The sequence below is a fragment of the Bos taurus genome, chromosome 19, assembly GCF_002263795.3.
Source record: "Bos taurus isolate L1 Dominette 01449 registration number 42190680 breed Hereford chromosome 19, ARS-UCD2.0, whole genome shotgun sequence".
Lineage (NCBI taxonomy): Eukaryota > Metazoa > Chordata > Mammalia > Artiodactyla > Bovidae > Bos > Bos taurus.
In genome coordinates, this window is record NC_037346.1 from 44,262,565 (window position 1) to 44,287,193 (window position 24,629).

At 37.7% G+C, this 24,629-nt stretch overlaps 1 protein-coding gene across 5 annotated transcripts in view; it reads right to left on the reverse strand.

Moving 5' to 3' along the window:
* Positions 1 to 22,084, reverse strand: part of GPATCH8 (G-patch domain containing 8) — a 95,036-nt gene extending 72,952 nt beyond the window's left edge. For all 5 annotated transcript variants that reach the window (XM_024980921.2, XM_005220960.5, XM_003587454.6 and 2 more), the window contains exons 1-2: positions 22,004 to 22,084; positions 906 to 980 (exon numbers count right to left, since the gene is read on the reverse strand). Coding sequence is in view for 1 of the 5 variants with exons in the window: in XM_005220960.5 (XP_005221017.1) it covers positions 906 to 980; positions 22,004 to 22,048 (120 nt within the window). In the remaining 4 variants the exon portion in view is untranslated. The remainder of the gene's footprint in view (positions 1 to 905; positions 981 to 22,003) is intronic.
* Between the last annotated feature and the right edge of the window lie 2,545 nt (positions 22,085 to 24,629).

The following is a 24,629-nucleotide window of genomic DNA, read 5'->3' on the forward strand; positions in this document are numbered from 1 at the left end:
CTAGTTAGGAACATAAATATATGTTGATCCTTTACTATGCTACAGCTATTAAAATAAAAGCTAAAGTTAAAATATCTGTATTCTCTAAATTGCCTTATTTTCCTGAGGGAGGAGGAGAAGCTAGTATTTCTTAAAAGGAGAAGGGGGAACGTCTTGACTGTTATAGAGACTCTCTCTCTGTTGACTTTGCATTCTAGTTAATCAATAACTCTGAAACCCTTACTAAATACATACACTTAAGAACAAATATTAAATACTGACAATACTGACAAATTTAGACATTTTAACAATGGACTGTGTAATCTGAAAATAAAGGGCTTTTCAAAATAAAAATAATGTTCAAAAATTAAAGAGTCAGGAAAACAAATCTACTTGTTCTGTTGCATTGTATCAATATTTAAAATTAAGTCATGTGAATAGATACAATCAATTTTCGACAAAAACCAGACATCTCTTAAACCATAGAAACCAAAGTTACCATGTCTCACAAGAGTCTGGTAAATAAAAATATTAGCCCCTAACTGTTCCTAATGGAACATTTCACACATGATTGTGTTGCCAGGAAAGGTGAAGTTTTTTAAAGGATCAAAATACATTTTACTCCTTTATTCAATTTACAAAAACTTCAACTAAACTTAAACTTATTATCTTTAACAGAGTATGGGCCAAAAATGATATTTTTCCATCAAAATTCTAAAGTGTTTCTAGATTTTTTTCACTGATTTCCTAACATATTAAATATTAGATTACAACTCAAACTCTACTTGATTACTGTAGGGCATGCAAGAAAACAGCTCTAAACTGTACTATAAGTTAATTAATAAGTTTAACTTCATTCACATCAAGTGTCACACGAACACTACCTATCTAACTATCTATGACCCCAAATTAAGCACTGATCTTACCGATTCTATAGGCTTGTCAAGGGATGCTTGTTCAATTTCCAAATGTCCTTCTTCATATTGATCAAAGTGATTACCCTGAAAAAAACAAGACTACAGTTATTTTTCTAAAAGCAAATGCCAAAATTATTAGTAAAACTAATCAAACTAGGGGGTTATCTTTAATTTTTCATTCTTTTTGAATAAACAACCAAAACTGTCACAAATTCAGGCTTTCTTAAATCTGTAAACACAATTTATTAGAAGTCTAGATCTAGTAATATGAACTTTTCTTATGATAAACATTGAAATTGCTAACTAAAATATTAACCATCATTTGGGATAGCAACTCTTTCTTAGACTGACTATATTAGGAAGACTGCAGAATCTTAAAAACAAAGGGCTGTATTGTGTTTTACTTTTCCAAAACAATCTTGTGCTACAGCAAACAAACCCTGACAGCAGAATGCAAATAAAATCTGTATTACAACACTGTTCAATGTTGCTAACACTGCCTTTCACTAAAACTGCTAAAATGGTCAACTTTAAATCATCAATTTCCAACTCCAAAGCTTCAAGGAGTTCAGAAACACAATCTCTTGACACAGTATCCTAAATACAGCTATTCCTCAAATGATCTGCTAAAAGACACAAGCATGCCTGTATAATGCTATATTTGACCATAATCAAGGAAGCTGTCACTACAACTAGAATAAGTCAAAACAGCTCAACTGAGGTGGGAACAGACAACTAGGAAGTTCTCTCTGTTTTTTTCTTCTGCTCCATGAGAAAAGGAAGAGTTCATAATTTAGCTTTAAATCAGAATATCAATTTTTCAGTTTCCTTCTTGTTATAAAGTAACAAGTATCAAATCTGGGTCTCCTGCACTGCAGGCAGATTATTTTACCATCCCAAATACAGCTATTCCTCAAATGATCTTACAAAGTAAGAGCATGAGGAGTTGTGAGTCCTGAATTTATTTAAGCCAAGAAGACTAAAGATTTCAGTCTAGCCTAAATTTAATTCAGGTATGGAGTGGTAGGACAACCTGGATGTTAACCTAACCAAAAATTACTTTGCTCTTTCAAAGTAAAATTTTAGTTGAACGAATACAGCTTAACTATAGCAAGCTCTGACATGTAATTTGCCACACTATATGGTAAACATTAAGTTACTTATTTTCGCAACCAGACTGTGAAGTCCTTAAGGACAAGAATGGGGTCTTGTAGTGACGAAAAAGTTCTGGAACTAGACAGTGGTAATAATGGTTGTATAACACTGGTAACGTATTTAACGCCACTGGACTATGCACTTTAATTAAAATGAAAAAATGCTATGTTATTTGTTTTTACCAGGTTAAAGATAATAAAACTGTATGGTAAAGTCTATCCAAAAGAAGAAAGGAGTAATAGGATAGGAGTGGGGTTTCCAAAGATAAAAGCTAATCTTAAAAATGGAACAGGATTTAAGAGCAGAGGGGCTCAGACAGTAAAAGGATCTGCCTGCAATGAAGGAGACCTGGTTTCCACTCCTGGGTTGGAAAGATCCCCTGGAGAAGGAAATGGTAACCCACTCCATTATTCTTGACTGGAGACTCCCATGGACAGAGGAGCCTGGCAGGCTACATACAGTCCACGGGCTCACAAAGAGTCGGACATGACTAAGCAACTAACACTACAACTCTCCCTTCCCAGAATGATGAAAAAACAACCATCAACAAATAATATAAAAAAAATAGCCATTAATCCTGAAAGTCTGTCTTAATCTCCAATATTTCATCCAATGATCTCTTTAAAGTAACACCTGCCTCTTGGCATTTAACTTCTATTCTAGCATTTAAAAGTTTAATAGTTGGGGTTTCCCTGGTGGTTCAGTGGTAAAGAATCCACCTGCCAATGCAGAAGACATGGGTCTGATCCCTCATCTGGGAAGATGTCACATGCTGCAGAGCAACCAAGCCTAGGAAACACAACCACTGAGCCCATGTGCCACAACTACTAAAGCCCACACACAGCAACTAGAGAAAACCTTGTGCAGCAACAAAGACCCAGCACAGCCAAAAATAAATAAATAAATAAATTTATTTTTTAAGTTTAACAGTTACTTAAAAGTTGTTAACTGCAAAGTACATCTAAATTCCTAAATAATAAATATCCGGATAAATTAGATTAACCCAAATCTCACAGTATAGGACACCAAAGTGAAAGTGATAGTCACTCAGTCGTGTCAGATGCTTTGCAACCCCATGGATTAAACATAAACAGTCCATGGAATTCTCCAGGCCAGAATACTGGAGTGGGTAGCCTTTCCCTTCTCCAGGTGATCTTCCCAACCCAGGGATCGAACCCAGGTCTCCCACATTGCAGGCAGATTCTTGACCAGCTTAGCCACAAGGGAAGCCCACAGGACACCAATGTCTGGCCAAATTTCATAATTCTCTTTTACTCTATCAGTCACTTCAGTCGCTCAGCTGTGTCCGACTCTTCGCAACCCCACAGACTGCAGCACACCAGGCCTCCCTGTCCATTACCAACTCCCAGAGTTCACTCAAACTCATGTTCACGTCAGTTCTTTTACTCTGTAGCTTGATATAATTTAATTATAAAAGAATAATTTCAAACTACCAACAATAATTGGCTACTATTTTTTAAAGCAGCTAAACCTTTATTTGACTTAGGACAATTGATTAATTGTTCTTCAAAAAGGTTCAAAAACAATTAGAGAAGTATTTTCCATATATGGTGCTAGAACTAGGTACTCATATGTAAAAAAGTCTCAATCCACACTGCACATATATCACAGACCTAAAAGCAGACCTTGGGTGAGACAAGGATTTAAGATACAATGCCAGAAGCACAACTTATGAAAGAAAAAATTGAAACATTGAATTGAGAGAAAATATTCACAAACCTTAAAAGATTTGTATCCAGAATATATAAAGAAGTCACAGAACACAATATTAAGAAAATCTAGCTCTAAAGTAGGCAAAAGTTTGCTGGTAGGAATGTAAAATGGTACAGCCACTTAAGAAAATAGTTTGGCAGTTTCTTACACACTTCTACACACATTTATCCAAATAGCCCATCAACATTGTCACTAGGTATTCACACAAGAAAAACGAAAACCTATGTTCACACAAAACCTGCCTGTGAATGTCTGGAAATTACTCAAATGTCCCTCAACTGGGAAAGGAATGTAAAAACTATAGTACACCCATACATGGACAAATATTCAGCAATAAAAGGAACAAACTACTCATATAAGCAACATCTGTATGAATTTCAAACACATTATGCTAAGTAAAAGAGGTCATGCTGAAGAAGCTACCCGATTCTATTTATATAGCATTCTGAAAAAAGCAAAACTAGAGGAAAACACCAACTAGTGGTTTTTTCAGCCCCCTAAAAACTGCTTGATTCTAGAAGTTAACTCAGAAACCTGTTTAAGAGACAAGAGATGAGACAGAGGCCATTTTTAACTGCACATGTTTTTTTCTTTTGAATTTTATACTTAACTACCCAATACTCAAATATCCTAAAAGAAATCACAATCACTTTGTATTTTATCTCTGAATATTTAAAATGAAAGCTCTATGTATTTTTGAATCAGTATCACTTTAAAATAAATTTTAAAATATTTCCCCAGAAATTTTAAATGGTGTTAATTCAAAAATACAGTTATGTATTATGCTGTGTTCTTTGGGAGTTTTTCCCCAAAAGTAAAAGGTACTAGGGGGGGAACACTGAGAGAAGAGTATCACATTTTCCACAGCTATTACATATTTAAAATGCAGATAATACTGTAGCATTTCTCTTTTGTTTTAAAAAGTAGAGACCAATGTCCAACAAGGGAAGAGTTTAATTCTATTTTATTAATGCAACAATTAGGGAGTCATTTAAAAGTTTTAAAACTATGTGGAAGTATGTTAATTTGAAGTTAAATGGAAGGGAAAAACTCAAAAAGGTTGTGTGAGACTATGTGGACAAAAATTAAACAAGCAATGTTACGTAAATATGACAGGAGCTGGTAAGTATTTCTGGGGGGGAAAAAAAAAAACTAACCAACATCTAAAGTTTAGTTTTTTAAGTATCTGCTGACTTTAGTGATAGCACTTGAATTTAAACAGCCTGAAAAGAAATATCCTACAAATTATCATAACTAACTTAGGGAATTGAGAGAGATCACTTCTCAATATTTTGAGTATCTGATTTGCCATAATAAACCAATTAGCGTCCTGTTTTTATTACTATCTTGTATTTGGCCTCATACAAATCATGTTATAGTTTTCAACCATTCTGTACTCATCTGCAAAATGAACTTGAACTAGACACTCATGTCATTTCTTGGCCTAAAATTCTACGAATTTGCAGATTTAAAGTGAATTAAAAGTATCCTACAAGGGAAAAAAAAACCTGACATTTAAAATTTGCCACTACAAAAACCTAATTACTACCAAAAGTAAAATGTTAACCAAAAAGCTAATAATCCCTAGTGGTGAAGCATAAAACATTTTTCATCTACACCAAAATAAACATAATGACATGAAAATCAAGTAAAAGCAAGCAATAAATAAACTAAGTGACCCTGGGTTTGCTGTTGATTTTTCAGATACAATACCAAAAGGCACGGGACTTCCCAGGTGGCACTAGTGGTAAGGAGCCCGCCTGCCAATGCAGGAGACGCAGGTTTGATCCCTGGGTCGGGAAGAGTCTCTGGAGGAGGAAATGGCAACCCACTCCAGTATTCTTGCCTGGAGAATCAATCCCACAGACAGAGGAGCCTGGCACGCTATGGTCCACAGGGTCACAAAGAGTCAGACACGACTGAAGTGACTTAGCACAGCACACAAAAGGCATGATGCATAAAAAAAAATAACTGCTAAGGACTTTATTAAAATGTAAAACGTCTGCTCTGTGAAAGTCACTGTCAAGAGGATAAGAGGACAAGCCACAAATCAGGAGAAAATATTGCAAAAAAGCACATCGGACAAAGAGCTGTTATCTAAAATATACAAAGAACTCAAACAATAAGAAAACAAACAACTAAAAAATGGGCAAAAGATCTAAACTGACACTTCACCAAAGAAAATATACACATAACAAATACTATATGGAAAGATGCTCAACAACTTATTTCATTAGAGAACTGCAAGTTAAAATGAAATGCCACTACATATGAGAATGGCTAACATCCAAGATACTGACAACATCAAATGCTAGCAAGGATGTGGGAGCAACAGGAATTCTCACTCACTGCTGGTGGGAAAACAAAATACAAAAGACAGTTTGGCAGTTTCTTACAATACTAAACATACTCTTACCATACCATCCAGCAATTGCATTCCTTGGTATTTTTCCAGATGAGTTTAAAATTTACATCAAACAAAACCTTGTACATGACAGTTACAGTAGTTTTTATTCACAACTGCTAGAATTTAGCAACAACCAAGATGTTGAAGAGATGAACAGATTAACTGACCATGATACATCTATGCAACAAAATATTATTCACCACTAAAAAGATGAGCTATCAAGTCACAGAAAGACACAGAGGAGTCCTGAAAACATATTACTAAGTGAGAGATGCCAATCTGAAAAGATAACATATTTTGACTCCAAGTAAGTAACACTCTGGAAGAAGCAATACAATGGAAACAGTTACAGGTACACACACATACAGTGTGTGGCTGTCAGGGGCTTAAAGGGAAAAAAGGGATAAACAGATGGAACACAGATTTTTAGGACAGTGAAATTATATGATACTGTAAAGGTGGATACATGTCATTATACCACATATGCCAAAACTACAGAACTACATCAAGAGTGAACCCTAAGATATACTAGGACCTTGGGTGATAATTAGGTGTCAATGCTGGTTCACCTCTTGTAACAAATGTACCACTCTGGTGGGAATTGTTGATTACAGCTGATGTGAAGGAGGGAATGGATATATGGAAACTGAACGTTGAGTCTAATTTAAAACTGACTTAAAAAATAAAATCTATGTATTTTTTAAAAAGTAAACAACAAAAAAGTTAATAATCTGAGTAAACCCATAGTCAAAATTTCCAAAGCATTTCTTCAAAATAGTATGTTCATTTTAAAACTTGACTACAAAATTGTAAAATTGATAACAATGATTATCTCTAAGAAATGAAATAAAGTAGCACTTTCTTTCACTTTTTCCTATTACAATGTAGCCTGAACTTTTAACAATATCTACTTTTACATTTGTATTACTTGCTCTGTTTTAGTGGAGGTTTTTTTTTCCTGATTTTTGCTTTTTAATTGCTTTAAAACTTTACATTTTTCTATGCAAATGGGTGAAACTTAGATTGGGTACCAAGGCAATGTCCAATTAGAAGCTGGTAACATCTGACACATGGAAATTACAAAAGGTTTACAGCAAATGGATCAGTAAAGGCATATCAGGAAAATGCAAGGGAAAAGAATAACAGTATTAATTTCATGGAAAATGGCAGGAGTCAAGGCATAAGGCAAAATTCATCACGGTCATGGTGATTAGAGACATTAATACAGAAATAAATGTGCCGTACTAATGAAAGACGTTAATGAGGGGGAAACAGGCACAGAGTATATGAGAGGTGTGGTGTATAAAAAACTGTGCTACCTTAGCAAACTTTCTGTAAATCTAAAACTGTTCTAAGATAAAAGGTTTATTTTTAAAAGTTTTGGGAAGGATCAATACCATTGCACAGACACAGACATGTATAGCTTTCTTTAGCTTTATAAAATCCTTTAGAAATCTTACCCTAATAAGCTCATGATATACTCAATACAGGATCTGGGAACCAGTTAAATTTAGGGGATTTTTTTTTTAATCATCTCTATTTTACAAACAAGAGAACTGATACATTAACTGATACAGAGATTGTCACAAATTCACAAAGGCTTCTGATTCTTAGTCCCATATTCCTGCCACTGTATTCTACTATACAAAACCCAAAGATTAAAAAAACAATAACCTTACCTCCATAATTCTGAAATAATATTCTCTATAGAAAGCAGAATAGTAAAAACTTAGTTAGCGATATGTAAAACAGATAATAACCTGCTGTACAGATGGATGGATATACAGTATAGGGAACTCTATTCAATACTTTGTAATGGTCTATATGGGAAAAGAATCTTAAAAAAAACCAAAACGGTGGAGACATATATATATATATATATATAACTGGCTCACTTTACTGTACATTTGAAACCAACAACACTGTAAATCAACTGTCAGTTCAATTTAGTTGCTCAGTCGTGTCCGACTCTTTGAGACCCCATGGACTGCAGCACGCCAGGCCTCCCTGTCCATCACCAACCCCCAGAATTCACTCAGACTCACGTCCATCGAGTCAGTGATGCCATCCAGCCATCTCATCCTCTGTCATCCCCTTCTCCTCTTGCCCCCAATCCCTCCCAGCATCAGTCTTTTCCAATGAGTCAACTCTTCTCATGAGGTGGCCAAAGTACTGGAGTTTCAGCTTCTGCATCATTCCTTCCAAAGAAATCCCAGGGCTGATCTCCTTCAGAATGGACTGGTTGGATCTCCTTGCAGTCCAAGGGACTCTCAAGAGTCTTCTCCAACACCACAGTTCAAAAGCATCAATTCTTCGGCGCTCAGCCTTCTTCACAGTCCAACTCTCACATCCATACATGACCACAGGGAAAACCATAGTCTTGACTAGCCAGACCTTTGTTGGCAAAGTAATGTCTCTGCTTTTGAATATGCTATCTAGGTTGGTCATAACTTTCCTTCCAAGGAGTAAGCGTCTTTTAATTTCATGGCTGCAGTCACCATCTGCAGTGATTTTGGAGCCCCCCAAAATAAAAGTCTGACCCTGTTTCCACTGTTTCCCCATCTATTTCCCATGAAGTGATGGGACCGGATGCCATGATCTTCGTTTTCTGAATGTTGAGCTTTAAGCCAACTTTTTCACTCTCCACTTTCACTTTCATCAAGAGGCTTTTTAGTTCCTCTTCACTTTCTGCCATAAGGGTGGTATCATCTGCGTATCTGAGGTTATTGATATTTCTCCTGGCAATCTTGATTCCAGCTTGTGTTTCTTCCAGTCCAGCGTTTCTCATGATGTACTCTGCATATAAGTTAAATAAGCAGGGTGACAATATACAGCCTTGACGTTCTCCTTTTCCTATTTGGAACCAATCTGTTGTTCCATGTCCAGTTCTAACTGTTGCTTCCTGACCTGCATACAGGTTTCTCAAGAGGCAGGTCAGGTGGTCTGTTATTCCCATCTCTTTCAGAATTTTCCACAGTTTACTGTGATGCACATAGTCAGAGGCTTTGGCATAGTCAATAAAGCAGAAATAGATGTTTTTCTGGAACTCACTTCTCCAATAAATTTTTTAAAATTTAGTTATCATAAAATACATGGAAAGATTGAAGATGTATTACAAATGAGAGAAGACAACCAAGAAACAGCTAAATGTAAACAATGTGGAAACCTGGATGGGATCTTGGAACAGAAAAAGGACATCAGTGGAAAAACTGGTAAAATTCAAATAAGGTCTATGATTTAGTTAATATTATCTTACCAAAGATAATTTCTTAGTCTTGATAATTATGTTATGGTTATTATACAAATATTGTAGCAGAAGAACTTGAGTGAATAGTATACCAAAACCCTCTACACTATTTTGGGGACTATTCTGTAAGTCTAAAATTAGTTAAAAATAAAAGCAAAAACCTTTTAGTTATCATTATTATTGAAAGCATATTATGAGAAAAAAATCAAAGAGCTAAAAACTGTATTTTTGGAAAGGTAGAATGGAGACTGCTTGTATATATTAAGTAACTCTGAAAGAATCCACGTATAATTAAACAGTGGTTGTCTTTGAGAAGAAGTGATTTAACTTTTCACTCTGAATCCTTCTGTCTCTTCTGAATGTTGTACTAGAAAAGCAAAATGAAGGACGGGATATAAGAAGCGATTTCAAACTCCCAGGGCACAAACTATAGTAGCAGTAGCAGTGATGATGATGATAATATTTCTTGCCTTTCTCCCCCACAAGTTTTTTCCAAGTCATTCTGATAAATTTAGTAAGATTGTTCTTTCCAAAAATAATCAGCAAGACATCTGATTATCTGCTGGCCTCAACAGGGATTTGAAGAGAAGTAATTTTTTCTGCTTTACCCTGCTTCCAAAACCACATTTAGATCTCTGAAATCCCATTAGAGCTAGGATGACTGTATCATACAAACCAGGGCATAGACAGAGGAAGAGGGTGTGCTAATCCTAATTACCCCTGGACAAGAGGTATAAACAGTCATCCTGGTGAAAATTCACAGATCCTGTGATTATTAAGGCATTCTTAAAATTTGATTTCAATGATCACTGTTTTGAACAGTTATTTCATTGTCCAAATCAATTCTTCCTTTTTAAATATTACCTGCTTTTAGAGTGAAATATAGGTTTTCATTTATGCTGATCAGAAATGCAGTTCAAAAAGATCAGACATACACATAATGTGTCAAAGATTTTTAAATGCACACCCACATATACATACTGCCAGCTGACTTTCTTTTAACTGCCTCTTCTTTCAAAAAAGGATCAACTTGGGGTAGGTCTTAACTACAAATGAATAGAACCTGACTGACCTGCGTATTATTGAAGTACATGGTAGCTTTAGTTCCTTACAGGTCAAGGATTCTGCTTCCAAGCACAGGACAAATGTGGAAATTTTCTATTATAAATTTAGCTGCAGTGATCATTTCAATATAAATAGAGACTAAGGTTGCCCTAAATTTATCCATATAAATGAATCTTGTTATTTGCTAACCAGTGCTGATTTTGGAATCTACATGATCCCACAGCTTTTCCAGTAATTAACTATATGGTAATTAATACGGAAAATGAGAAAGAAAAGTGTGGGACCACTCTTTAAGGATCACAACCAACAACCCGTAATTTCAAATAGCAAAACAAAATATTTAAGACCCCGAAGAGGTGAGCCTCTTCCGTCTTCTTAGTTATTAAAATTTCATACCATTTCTAAAAAAAATTTTTTTGATGAAAAGTATTACTCATAGTAAAAGTCGGCAGATCCAAAGTTTCCAATTTGAATCAAATCCATTATTAACAGGAGGATCATACAGACTGAAAATTTAAATCCTGTCTGGCTTTCCTATCTAGACTAGGTATGAGCCAAGTTTAAAGTTTTCTTTGTCAGCTTTATTGTACCACTCATGCAAACCCATCTTAGCCCCTGTCTCTAGCTATTAAGTTACCTGTTATAGATGTTCCTGTCTCGGCTCCAAATCTCTGCAATCAAAATTTATTTTTTCTACTGTATTTACCATTATCCCCTTAGAGACTGTCTAAAGTCACAAAGTAGATATATTAATCGTAACCCTACATCACAACTCAAATAATATATCTGTTTATAATTTGGAGTTTCTAAATTCAAAACATATAATGATGCGGATTTCACCTGTCATGGATTAAAAATGGTTTTGTTTAGTGTACAGAGCCATACAGAACAGCTTCGTATTTCACCTATGAACAAAACTTGTTCTCCTCTGACAACAAATAATGAGAATTCATCTCTGTCTCCCTCTCCCTTACCCCTGCCAAATAAACTAATTCTAGTATGGTCTCAAATCAGAAAGAAAACATCTCAGGATGAAAAACATATCCAAAAAGTAATGAACATTTGGGGAATCCCTTAGTGATCCAGTGGTCAGGACTCGGCTTTCACTGCTGAGGGCCCAGGTTCAATCACTGGTTGGGGAACTAAGATCCCACAAGCTACATGGCTTGGCCATAAAAATAAAGAAATGAACATCCTGGGGGATTACTGATATCATTTTACTAGTATAATAAAAACATATTTAAATTTAGAACCACCACTGGGGTCAATTCCTCAAAAACCCAAGTTCTTCACTATTGTTTTCATCATCATACAGTCTGATTTCCAATGACTTTCAGTACATTACTGTAAAGCCAAAGATCTCTGAAGTCAGACACCAGAAATCAAAGCAGTCTGCTGGGGGTGGGGATGGGAGTGGGGGTGTGTGTGTCTTCTAGGGGTGTGTGTGTGTCTGCTAGGGGGGTGTGTGTGTGTGTGTGTCTGCTAGGGGGGGGTGTGTGTGTGTGTGCTTACTCATTCAGTTGTGTCCAATTATGGGTGTATGTGTGTTTTTGCGCACATGCGTGCTTACTCACTTAGTTGGGACCCTGGGCTGTAGCCCGCCTGGCTCCTCTATTCATGGGCTTTTTCAGGCAAGAATATACTGGACAGAGTTGCCATTTTCCTCCTCCAGGGGATCTTCCCAACCCAGGGATTGAACTTGTATCTCTTCTGTCTCCTGCACTGCAGGCAGATCCTTTACCCGCTGAGCCATCTATAACCTTAGGCAGATTACCAAACCACTCACTGGGCTTAGGCCTGTTTCCCCAGCTATCAAATCCAGATGATGACACTACTGTATTACTGCACAGGCTTTGAGATTTAAAGAGTTAAAAAAAAGTAATAAATTATTGTTTCAAGACATTGTTGAGGCCAGTCAGTAACCCAGAAAAATAAATCCACTTACTAAATTTAATTCTATGTAATTTGGTAGGAGAGATAATTGGCTAAGCAATCTCAGTAAGTATCTAAGAATTTGAAAACACACTACACTGAGTCAAGGGTATGAGCATATCACACCCTTGTCTAAAAATACATGTACATCTGTTTGACATATCAAATTTTCTGGATAATTGGACTTCAGACCAAGAAAGGACTGGTTTCCAAAAACTCACTACACTGAAAAATTAGTATCTTTTAAAAACCCCACAATAGAAATAGACCTTTTTCAGAAATGCGGGCAAAATCAGCAAACAATTTCTGAGGTGTTCAAAAAGATATGGAGACAGTAGTTAACAAGTCCTATGGGATCCACATCAATGCTTATTATTTCTTTCGCCACTTGCTGGTACGATAAATGTCTATTTAGACATGTGACAAAAATTCTGCACTATTCCACAGAATAACAATGTGTATATACAATATGTCACACAAAAGAAAACTCACAACTAAGATTGCTATCATTAACATATACAATATAAAGTGAGACTACAACTCTCCGTAAGACAACTTCCATTCCTGAAATATCGTTCAGTTGGCTTTATAGGATATCACAGAACTAACAGTTCAACTTAGATAATCCACAACACAGCAGGAAGTTGATCCCCCAAGTTAGACATAATCCTCAGACTCTACACAGTCTTTCCTTCCTACACATGTGCCTCTGCTGCTGCGTCGCTTCAGTCGTGTCCGGCTCTGTGCGACCCCATAGACAACAGCCCACCAGGCTCCCCCGTCCCTGGGATTCTCCAGGCAAGAACACTGGAGTGGGTTCCCATTTCTTTCTCCAATGCATGAAAGTGAAAAGTGAGAGAGAAGTCGCTCAGTCGTGTCCAACTCTTAGCGACCCCATGGACTGCAGCCCACCAGGCTCCTCCATCCATGGGATTTTCCAGGCAAAAGAGTACTGGAGTGGGGTGCCATTGCCTTCTCTGTATGTGCCTCTACTTAACCATTAATTCAAATATCTGAGCAACTTGTAGGTGCCAGACCCTGAACCAATTCTAGAAAAATGAACAAGAAAGAATCTGCATTCAAGGAGTTCTACATCCAGGGAGATGAGATAAATTATAAGCATTATAATATAATAAAATAATAAGTATCATAAAGTATACAGTAGGAGAGATAAAAACAACACAGTGGTTAAAGGCTGAGACTAGTCCAAACTACTTGAAAGCTATCTCTTCGACTCACTAGCTGTGTGAAGTGGGTAAGTTTTTCATTTGTAAAACAGAGATAAAAATAGAATCTACCTAACTGGGAGACTGTACGAGATAATAAGCATAACATAGTGCCCAACAGAGAGCACTCTGTACTGTTAGCTGCTACTATTACTAATAAAAGTGCTGTTACTGAAATATGACCAAAGAAAATAAGCAACTAACTGCCTAGGGAAGATGTCAGAGACACAACAAATTGAGTCTTGAAGAATGAGTGGTAAGAATTTCAGACAGGTAGGAGGACATGCAAAAACAAAAACAACAAAAAAGCCTAGCAGGTCCAGATAAAAACAGAAACTACAGGATGGCAAGACAATGACAGGGCAAGAAAAGAAACACATCTGTTACAATGGCACCAGATGCTTAACAGTCTCAAAAGCCAAATTAGTGCATTTGGATTTTATTCTTGAAACGATCAGGAACGACAGGAAAAGTCATTATTTTAGGAGAGAACAAGGTTCAAATCTGAGTTTACTGTGTGGCCTCAATTTCTGTTTTCTCTTCTGTAAAGTGAAGGATACTACCACCTCGCTTGGATGGTTACTTAGATAAACATCTCCAAAATGCCTTGGCACAAAGCCTGTCATTTAATACTATTCAACAAACAGTAGCTGATAGTTTCATCACTAGATTCCACAGCAGTCAACTTCTGATGCTATAATGGTCATGGATACATTTTGACACCTTATTTTGACAGTATCCAGTAGAAGTACCATTCTTCTCTGCCATCTACTCTTCTACTGGAATAAATGAAAAAAATAGACTGATTTTTTAAAACCTTTTCTTATCCTTTTTTATATTTTATGATGCCGTGCCAACAAACAGGAACTCAATAAATGACTGGGAAATGGAATGGAATTTCTGGTAGACCTATAAACAGCAAAAAGGCAGGCAAGAAGTCATAAACGACCAATTACGCTTATAAAGGTAAGATACTCCTGGGGGGAAAAAATTAACGATAAGCATACCAACTATTTCCAACCAGTTAGTTAACTGGTAGAAAATGCTGCCAAGTATTAAAGAGAAACAATGCTTTGTACAATGTAGACCATACCAACACTCATCACCTCAAAGGGGCTATAAGTCACAGCATAAAGAATGCTATAAAAGAAATGAGAAGATTAAAGTTCAAAACTCAGGTCTGTATTACACAAGTTTCCTCATCTATAATAGACTTACTACCTACTCTATTTACCTTGCTGAGTTACTGGGAGAATTAGACAAGACTGTATTACAAGGGCACTTATTAAACTGTCATGACAGTATGCAACTATACAATATTACCATTCTAATATCCAGGTTAGACGATTTTACAACATCCTGGTGCCTCAGTTTCCAAACTTCCTTTCCTAAAATGATCCTGACGTCCATTCTACTGTAGCCATTTCACTCTCATGGTCATTACGATGTCAACTCTTCCATTATCTCTATTTCAAACGCTGTGCTCTCCAGCCACAACCTTCTGTCTTTCCAACTCCTCTAGAACCTCCATTCCAAGAATCCTTCAGCCTCATCAGAACCTACGACCCAATGATCCAACTTTCTCTACCCTTAACCCTCGAAGTCCTCACTTGTGTCTCTGTCAAGCTTAAAATCACATAGCCCACTATCATAATCATTCCCTTGTATACACCTTCTACTCTACTCCCTTGCCCCCATTCACATTAATTCCAGTTAATGGAGACTGGTCATCACAGCTTTAACAGTATGTGTAGCACATCTAACACAACTCTATCTAAATCAGTCTTCCTACATCTTTTCCCCTGCTTAACACCTTAAATAGCTAGTGCATGCCTGCTTACAGCATTAAAATAAAACTTTTGTAGCCCTAGCTTTTCCTTTTCCCATTCCCAATGGTTTATTCATTGTCCTTAAAAAAAAAACAAAACAAAAAACCCCACAACCGATTCTGCTAGTTTTACCTCTACATTTTTACCCTGGCTATTTTCTCCAGCTGAATGCCTCCCAATCTTTCCCTTTGCAAGGATGCAAACCCATCTTTCAAGACTCAGTTTAAATGTTTCATAAAGGCACACTTAATCATCCCACTTTAAGGGTTCTCTTTCTCCCTTAGGGTTTTGCATTTATTTACTGTAATACTATTTATCTGATAATCATGTTAGTCTTGTGTATAATACATACTGTTTTTACTTTTGGTATCTCTCCAGCTGTAACAATAGCTCCCTGAAAAACACCACTTCTTAATCAACTCCCCCAAAGACATAATCATATATACTATTCCTAAAACAAACACTTCAAATACTGTTTTAACGACTTTTCAAAAAAATTAACTTATATTCTAAAAAATATTTCTGAAGTAAATATACCTTTTTGTATCTCTTGTGCAGATGAATCCCTAAAGTAGTATTAATTAGATTTTCAACTACTTTTGTCCCTTTTATACTCCATAATTTTACTCATAGGAACAAGATAAGTTATTGACACTACAGCATATAATCCACAAGCATCAGCTTTAGTTTCTTCTATAGTCAAGACCTAAAGTATCATATTAATTTATTGATTTTATCAGTACTGCCTATAAAAAGGGTGAAAAATTAAGCCTCTCCCTCTCATCAACTCTGGAAAAATAATATTGAATGAACCATGAGATATGAATACTGACTTTTCCAACAATCATTATTTAAAATGTCAGATACAGAACATGATCAATCACTTTTCTCTATAATAACTTTAAACCTGGAGAGCTATTTTGTATTCCAGTTCTAATAAACAGAGACATAAACTGAAATCCCCCCTTGAAATCAACATAAAATGCTTTAGCAAGGATCACAAAAATAATTGGAAACTCATGAGACAAGAGTAAATGTAATATTACAAAGGTAACTTTCTGGTCACTTGAGTGACACAAAATACAAGATTTACCTTACTCTAACATTGTTGGTAAAAAGAAGAATTCAGGCAAATAACAGGAAACTCTGTTTGGGGCCCAAATGTTAATTTCTTACTCACTATAGTACATACTAAAACATTTAACTTGTGTACAATGCCAAAGTAACTTTAGCTATACTTTTTTTTCCCAAACATTCCTAAATTAGATATAAAATACTAAGTGTATGTTAAATCTCAAAGAAATCATTTTGTATAGGCATAACAATACACTATATTCAGCTTGGGCATATTTAATTTTTTGCACTGATTAATACAACATGTATTAAGCACATTTGGTTAGACTTCCACAGTTAAATGGACAATTCACTTTTTATAACTGGAAAATCATTACAACATCTTCTGGTATTCACTGCAATATCAAATCAATGCCTTCTTTCAGTATTTGTGGTGGTCATTTGTAATGCCTTTAGTAACTGCCATGAGTCAGCTTTCACTTAATACTAAATGGCAGTGCTAATATGAAAAGAGAATGCCAGACATATAAGTATCAAGTAGTTTCAAGGAAGGAATTTTAACAGAATTCAAGAACTGGATGTCTACCTCAAGCTGGAATTCATTTTCATTAATAAAACATTAGAAACTTATTAAGTCACAAGAGCAAAGATGAAACCTCTACATGGAGGGGTTCAAGATTTCATGAACTTTTGCTTTTTTTCCGAAAATGGTAATCTTGACCACATCAAGAAAACAAACCGTCCTTTATTCATTTTATCATGTTATCCAAATAGATTGAATTGATATGGAAATTATCCCAGAGATGAAGCAGCACAATCGAGGTAGCCAGTTATATATGCTTTTAAAATTTTTTTAAGTCACAAATGTTAGTTCTGGTTATTTAACTTATAAATAGACCTGAGAAAATGTAATAAAAATATCTCTCGCAGTACTTTAATGAGAAGTTTGTGACATATACAAAATAAACGGAAGGACTACAACAGAACATTTATTTTTCCATAACTTTATTGGCACTCAGCCTAATGATATATTTATCTAGATATCTTTCTTCTTGGTCTTCCATACCTACTTTAAAATGAAATAAGTAAGGCTGCCATCAAATGAAGCCCTATGATCACAGTTCTTGCCAACCCCATCCTCCCTTCGAGGAAGGTTGTAATAAATGTCTTTCTCTCTGATGTTATTTCTTAATATGTCTCATGTTTTTAAATGCCTTTTGCCTTAAATATATACCCTGTACCCTTGACATCACAACTAGGGAGACTTCTTTTATGTTTACCTTACTTTGGTCACTCTTAATCCCTTGAGAATATACTAACCAGTAATGGTGCATTTGCTAATAACTATACCAATGCATGGTAAGTATACTGAAGTTTGTACAGCCTTGATTCCAGGCCTTTCCACCTATTATTATGTGTATGGGAATCGAAACAGTAATGATTTTGCATAAGTTACAATATCCTAAGCAAAGCTGACAATGATTTTCACAGCAGTGGTATCTTTCAGATGATAGGAAACAGAGGTTAGAACATTTGCCCATGTGTGATCTCTGGCATGTCTGCATCAGAATGCCAACTGTATTACACAGTCCCACATAGAAAATATATTAATATACTTCTATGACCTAAATATTTTAAAACTGTAAACCTCCTGACAATGGTCTCACTTAAGAATTATCTGAAGGTCACATCCTGGTGTCACATATGAAACACAAAAAACATACTACATAAAAGTTATATAGCTTATTGCTGTGTACCACTATGATTACTATATACGTTACAGAAAGTTCTTGGGTAATTTCTACACTTTTATTATGACCTTTAAGATAGTTGTTTTTTTCATTACTTTATCACCTACTGATCTATTACCGTAGCTCCTTTTCATTAGAAACCTCAAGCAGAATGCATTCAGAACAAGAGGAAATGAGAAGCTACTTGAAATCACCAGTCCTCTGCAAGCACACAAGCTGAGGAACATTTCCTCACTAACATTCAGCTGCATCATCATTAATAGCTGCGCAACCACTAAATGCTAAGCAGTGTGTATATATACCTCATTGCTTGCTATACATCACAGTACAAAAAATACTTTCTTTAGTGAACTTGGAATTCAAAGTGTTGAAAATATATCTACATTTGTAAATTATACCATGCTATTTTCCACTAGTTTCTGTAACATTTCAATCTGTGAACAAATATGCCTTAATCTGGTAAATGTAGGCAGAAGTCATGTCTCATTCAGAAATTGAGGTCAGATTCTTAAAGAAGTAGTTAAAACTCTTAAAACATTTAAAAAATAAATACATCAGCCCAAACCACAAAGGTTTCCAAAGATAAAACACCACTTAAAGGGGGTATTTTTAAATAATGTCAGAACTAAGACAAGAGTTAACAATATATCCTCTATGACAAAGGGTAACATCACTGTCAGAAGCCTTCCTAGAAGCCCTTGGGAGACCAACAAGAAACAGATCTGGACAAAATGCAACAGAGTAGAAACTGTAATTGTATCACCTCTCTGAAAGCTCATTTATTCTTTGTGACCTATAAGTTTATCCTCCATATTTGATGACTCAGTTACAGTTATGTAAAATACACAATTGCCAGTAAAGTTATTGGTCATGAGCACAGGTTCAAAGTCAAAAAGCAGGAGTCTAAATCCTGGTTCTGCCATTACCAGCTGCGGATACTTGGCCAAGTTATTTAACTATCTGTACCTGAGCTGCCTCAGGTACAGATAGTTTGAAAGTAAGAGTAACACTACGCACCTCATAGAGTTATTGGAAGATTAGGAGACAACATATGTAAAGTCCACAGAATAGTACCTGTTTATTATTAAAATGAAGTTATCAAATGCTTTCAAACATATCCCTGATAATAATGATTACTCTTTATATTCATTAAGTGCTTCAAGTAATATGCCAATTAGGCTCCTCTCTATATTATATAAAACACCTTTGAAACTTTTAAGTGTTCACAAAATTTAATAGTGAAAAAAAAAAATCTAATAGTGAAGCCTCCTCTGACTCCATACTAAATTCAAGAGACAACCCTTAAACTCTCCAAAATTTGCACCTCATGGTAAACTGGTAAAGAGTGAAATTCTACAATTCTAAATTCCCTTGCCAAATTAAAGGCAAAGAAAATGATAGTCATCTAGAACTTACCAGAGAAGGTGCACAGAAAAATTTCCACTGCTAGAAGATCTGTTTAAAGAAACAGGATCATGTACTGTATCTGGAAACCTACTTTGGATTTGTTTTCAAGTGCACTGAGTAGCTTCACCTCATTTATCACTTAAAGCCTTAAAAGGCCAAGTTAATTTTGAATAACCTGAGCTTGAACAATGTTTCAGATAAGCTATATGCAGGAGCTTCCTAGGGCATTTTCTCTCCAATAACTTTAAATCAAATGACATCATTAATGAAAATTCACCTACATTTTCCCCTTTATTGAAACACTCAGAAAAAATAGTACTTAAAATATTTTAAAATGAATGATTAAAAAAAATGTTAGCACAATAATTTACAGAAGTTTTAGCATCCTGTAATTGTCTAATAGGTTTTCATTACTAATATCCTATTTACCCATAATGCTGGGACATGTGAATCTTAAAAACCAACATTTACCCGGCTGACACAATACAGCAGAAATTGGCTATACCAATATAGAAGCAGAAGATAAAACATATGTAATATCTTCAAAGGCCTACCAAGCAACCAAAAGCATATCATATATACACAACTAAAGCATGAGAAGAGAAAGTCATTTAACTTGAAAAAGAAGCTTTCCTCAATTTATTCAGGTGACTGCATTCATTTTCTGTTCTCCAGTTTTCAAATCTTTTAAGGTCCTAAAAATCCTGCCTGTTCAACACTGCTGAAATCCTGTGGTTAATTAACATTTTCCCACAAAACTTATTTGTCCGTATTATCTATTTTCAATTTTAAGTGACCTTCAAATTCTGAAAAGCACTAGAAGATTTTAATTATCAACATGTCTCCTTAAAAACTACCAATAAAACCCCCACATCTTGCAGCCTACTCTTATTTTATGGTGCTCCCTAAAAAACAAACAAAAAACCTCACCTTTCCCAAGGATCAAATAGCTAATAAGAACTGCTTTAAACTTTCCAGGACCTGCATTCCAGCCTTAAACACCTTGAGATCCTGTATTGTGCTGCAGCTATTCAGCAGGCGCATGATCACAAGGCTTTTCAACAGCCTTAGGTCTTCTACTGTTGCAAAACTTCTCTTCAGCGTTCTAGCTGCTAGATTGTTACATTGTTGCCTTCAATGCTTTACCTGTTTAGTTACCAACCCAAACATTCGGCGGAATTCAAACCCTTCAAACTACCTTCCTAAACCTACCTAGAGTATTCCCACGTAACTTTGAGAAAGAGCGGCAGCGGGATAATAACTTGAGTTCGGACGTTCATCCCTTGAACCAAACTGCTGTTGCCAGGGTCTGCGGCAGTAATGCAGGGGTTTCTTTGAGACTAAGGACGTCTTTTACCCTAGAAATAGCCCATCTCTACTAAATCCCTTTTAGTCGCTGAGATTTCTGCGTTAACAACGCTCAACAGGAAGGTACTCGAAGCAGCCGAAAGACGTGTTGTTCTAATTTGGCCTTAATTTTTTCCTCAATCATGCTGGCCACGGCAAGGACATTTTTCCATACAACGTTTGCAACTGAAGAAAAGAAAAATCAAGCTGTTGGTAGCAGTCACCACCCGCTTGTAAAGTCCATTATCATGACGCTTTCTACAATCTCTCAAGGTAGCATTTGGGGCTAAGCTTACATCGACCATCCTCCTGTAACTTACTGTTTTGCAAGCCCATTTAACGACGTAATGACAACAGCAACATTTACGCTCTGGGAAATCTCAATGTTTGACTAACCATGGAGGCGTCTGATAACTAAAGCCCCCTTTTTCCGGGTGAGGAAATGGAAAAATAGACAATGAAAGCGACTTGTTACAGTGAGCAAGGAGGGAGACCGATCCCATGAAGAGCCGTGCGAGCAAAATCCAGGGGTTTAGGAGCCCCAGTCTCAGCAACACTCGCCCCAAAACCTCCCACCACCACCCCCCCCCCGCTTTCCCCTGGGAGCCATCCCAGCGCCCGCACACGCTGGGCACACCCGAGGGCAGCACAGCCACCCCACCCAGCGGCCAGGCTGGGGCTCCCAAACCCGCAGGCCAAACAGGACGAGGCCGCAAACCCAGCGGCCCGAGTTAAAGACGTAAGATACAGAGTGAGAGAAGATGCGGCCTCGCCTCAAACCCGGAGGCCCCTAGAGGAATCGGAGGCGGGAGAAAAGGGAGCAGGTTCGGAAGCCACAGCAGAGCCCCGAGCGAAAGAAAACTGGGAGTGGGGGATGAGGAGGTTCTGGTTCGGCCAGCGCCTTCCCCGGACCTCGGCGACGCCCGTGTTTACCTGAAAGTCTCGGTCCTCGTTGAAGCGGGAGAAGCGGTCCGCCATTTTGCCGCCTTCACTGCTCTCAGGACGACGCTCTCCGGTTCGCTCCTTCCCTCCCGCGACACCCGCCCCCTCGCTCTCCTTCTGTGTTCCCCGCCTCCTCCCACGCCCACCCGCGCGCGCAGGCGAGGGAGGGAGGAAGCGAGAATGCGTATCCCGACCAGGGCCCCGACGGCGCAGGCGCCTTTCTGTCCTGGAGGCGGAACCTTCCCTCGCGTCTCGGTTTCGCGCGCGACCCAAAGCGACCCCGGCGCCGCGCGTGCGTACTCGCGCTAGAGGGCCGCAAGCGCTTCCGGAGAGAAAGGTCACGAGCGGGCGCTGAGCTCCTGGATCCGGATGTTTTTCTTCAGCTCGTTTCTGTTAGTGGTTTCTCTTTTTGTCCGCTTGTTTGCCTGAATACACAGAAGCCCACCCTCTACTTTCTTCACCAAATAACAGCATAATGTAGTGGCCGAAAGCGCAGATTTTGGAGCCAGACTTCTTAGTTTAGAATCCTTGTTTACCTTGAAGATTAATCGTCGAACCAGACAGGAAATAGCCCTTCTCTCACAAGGCCTATATTCCAGTGGGGAAAATGAGATAAATAATAAAATAATTACATAATTTTAAAAGTTAACGAGTGCTAGGGGAAAAAAAAACAAACAGGGTGATGAGAGCAACGACCTCCGAAACGACCTTTGATCCAAGAAGCAGCAAGGGGCACGCTGCTTTGGGACCGAGAGAACCTTTAGACCCAAAGGGCCAAAGACTGCTAATAACGTGGCATTTTCAAGCGATCGCTTGAGAGTATTTCTCAAGAGACCACAGTTGATCCAAATAAACTACAGCTCTCTGGACTTAAGTTTCCTTTTTTAAAAAATAAGGAAATTAGGGTGCTCGGGGCTGGTGCTCTGGGATGATCCAGAGGGATGGGACAGGGAGGGAGGTGGGAGGGAGGTTAGGATGGGGGACACATGTACATCCGTGGCTGATTCATGGCTGCTGCTGCTGCTGCTAAGTCACGTCAGTCGTGCCCAACTCTGTGCGACCCCATAGACAGTGGCCCACCAGGCTCTCCCGTCCCTGAGATTCTCCAGGCAAGAACACGGGAGTGGGTTGCCATTTCCTTCTCCAATGCATGAAAGTGAAAAGTGAAAGTGACGTCGCTCAGTCGTGTCCGACACTTAGCGACCCCATGGACTGCAGCCTACCAGGCTCCCCGTCCATGGGATTTTCCAGGCAAGAGTACTGGAGTGTGTGATTCTTGGCAATGTATGGCAAAACCATTACAATATTGTAAAGTAATTAGCCTCCAATTGAATAAATTTATTTTAAAAATAAGAAAATTGAATTCGGTAATCTCTACTGCCCCTGCCCAGCACTGACTTTGTATGGTTTATGAATCAGATTTTTCCATCCTTTGAACTTCCTGAGCACCACACCTAGCCCTCCAGCCTCCTTAGCCAAAATACATAAAACAGGAGAGGTGGCAGGACTTTTAAAAGAAGAGTGTGATGTGCCAAGTCGCTTTAGTTTTGTCCATCTCTGTGCAACCCTATGGACTGTAACCTGCCAAGCTGCTATGCCCATGAGATTCTCCAGGCAAGAATACAGGAGTGGGTTGCCAGTACCCTCCTGCAGGGGATCTTCCCAACCCAGGGACAGAACCCCTGCATCTCTAACTTCTCTTGCGTTGGCAGGTGGGGTCTTTACCACTAGTGCCACCTTGAAAATAGTAGTTGACAGAAATCACACGTTGGAAAAATGGCTCTTACCCTACCCTGAGAGAGTCAAATGAAATGTTTTGAGAACGTGTGTATCTTCTATTCCTTTGTTATTACCCTCTGCCTCACGTTACCCCCAGTCCAAGCAGAATACAATGCTAAGCAGTGAAAAGAGCTCTCTATTTAAGGAGAGGCAGAACACACATAATTGAAACATTTTATAAAGAGACTTGAGGGTAAATAGGGTAGATTGAATTCCATGCAGTCACAAGACACATTTACCTCTTCTCCCTCTGCCAACCCCACTGAAATGACACTTAAAAGGATGAGAAGGGCATAAGCTCCCATGAACAAACAGATCTGAAGACGGGACAATAGCAAATAAGTGATGTGATGTCAACAACATTTGGAAGCTGGAGAGCATAGATAAATGGAAATGGCTTTAGCAGAATGGAGAAACAAAGTCTTGGAGTAGAGAAGCCAGGAAACAAATTGATTGAAGCTAAGGTGTAGCAGAGAAGCTCAAGACCTGGAATTGCCAGGTACCACTGAAGGTGAGGGTGTAAATGGGGTTAAAAACAAGAGGACTGGTTACAAAGCAGTTCAGGGAGCAGTTAGACTGTAAATCCCTTTCCCACCCAGGTAACAACTGGAGGGTTGGTCTCTGAAAAGACTGAACCAGTGAGGCTTCATGTGATAGCAAAAGAGGGAGATATGCTGAAAATGGGAAGTTTTGGTAGATGGCAACATTCTGATCACAGAGTTGGGCTTCCCCCAGTGAGAGACTGTACCATCTGGAGGCTGGAACAACAACAACAAAAAAGCACAACCTAAAAGTTAAGAGTTAATGCTTTATTCTGACTTCCCTGGTGGCTCAGAGG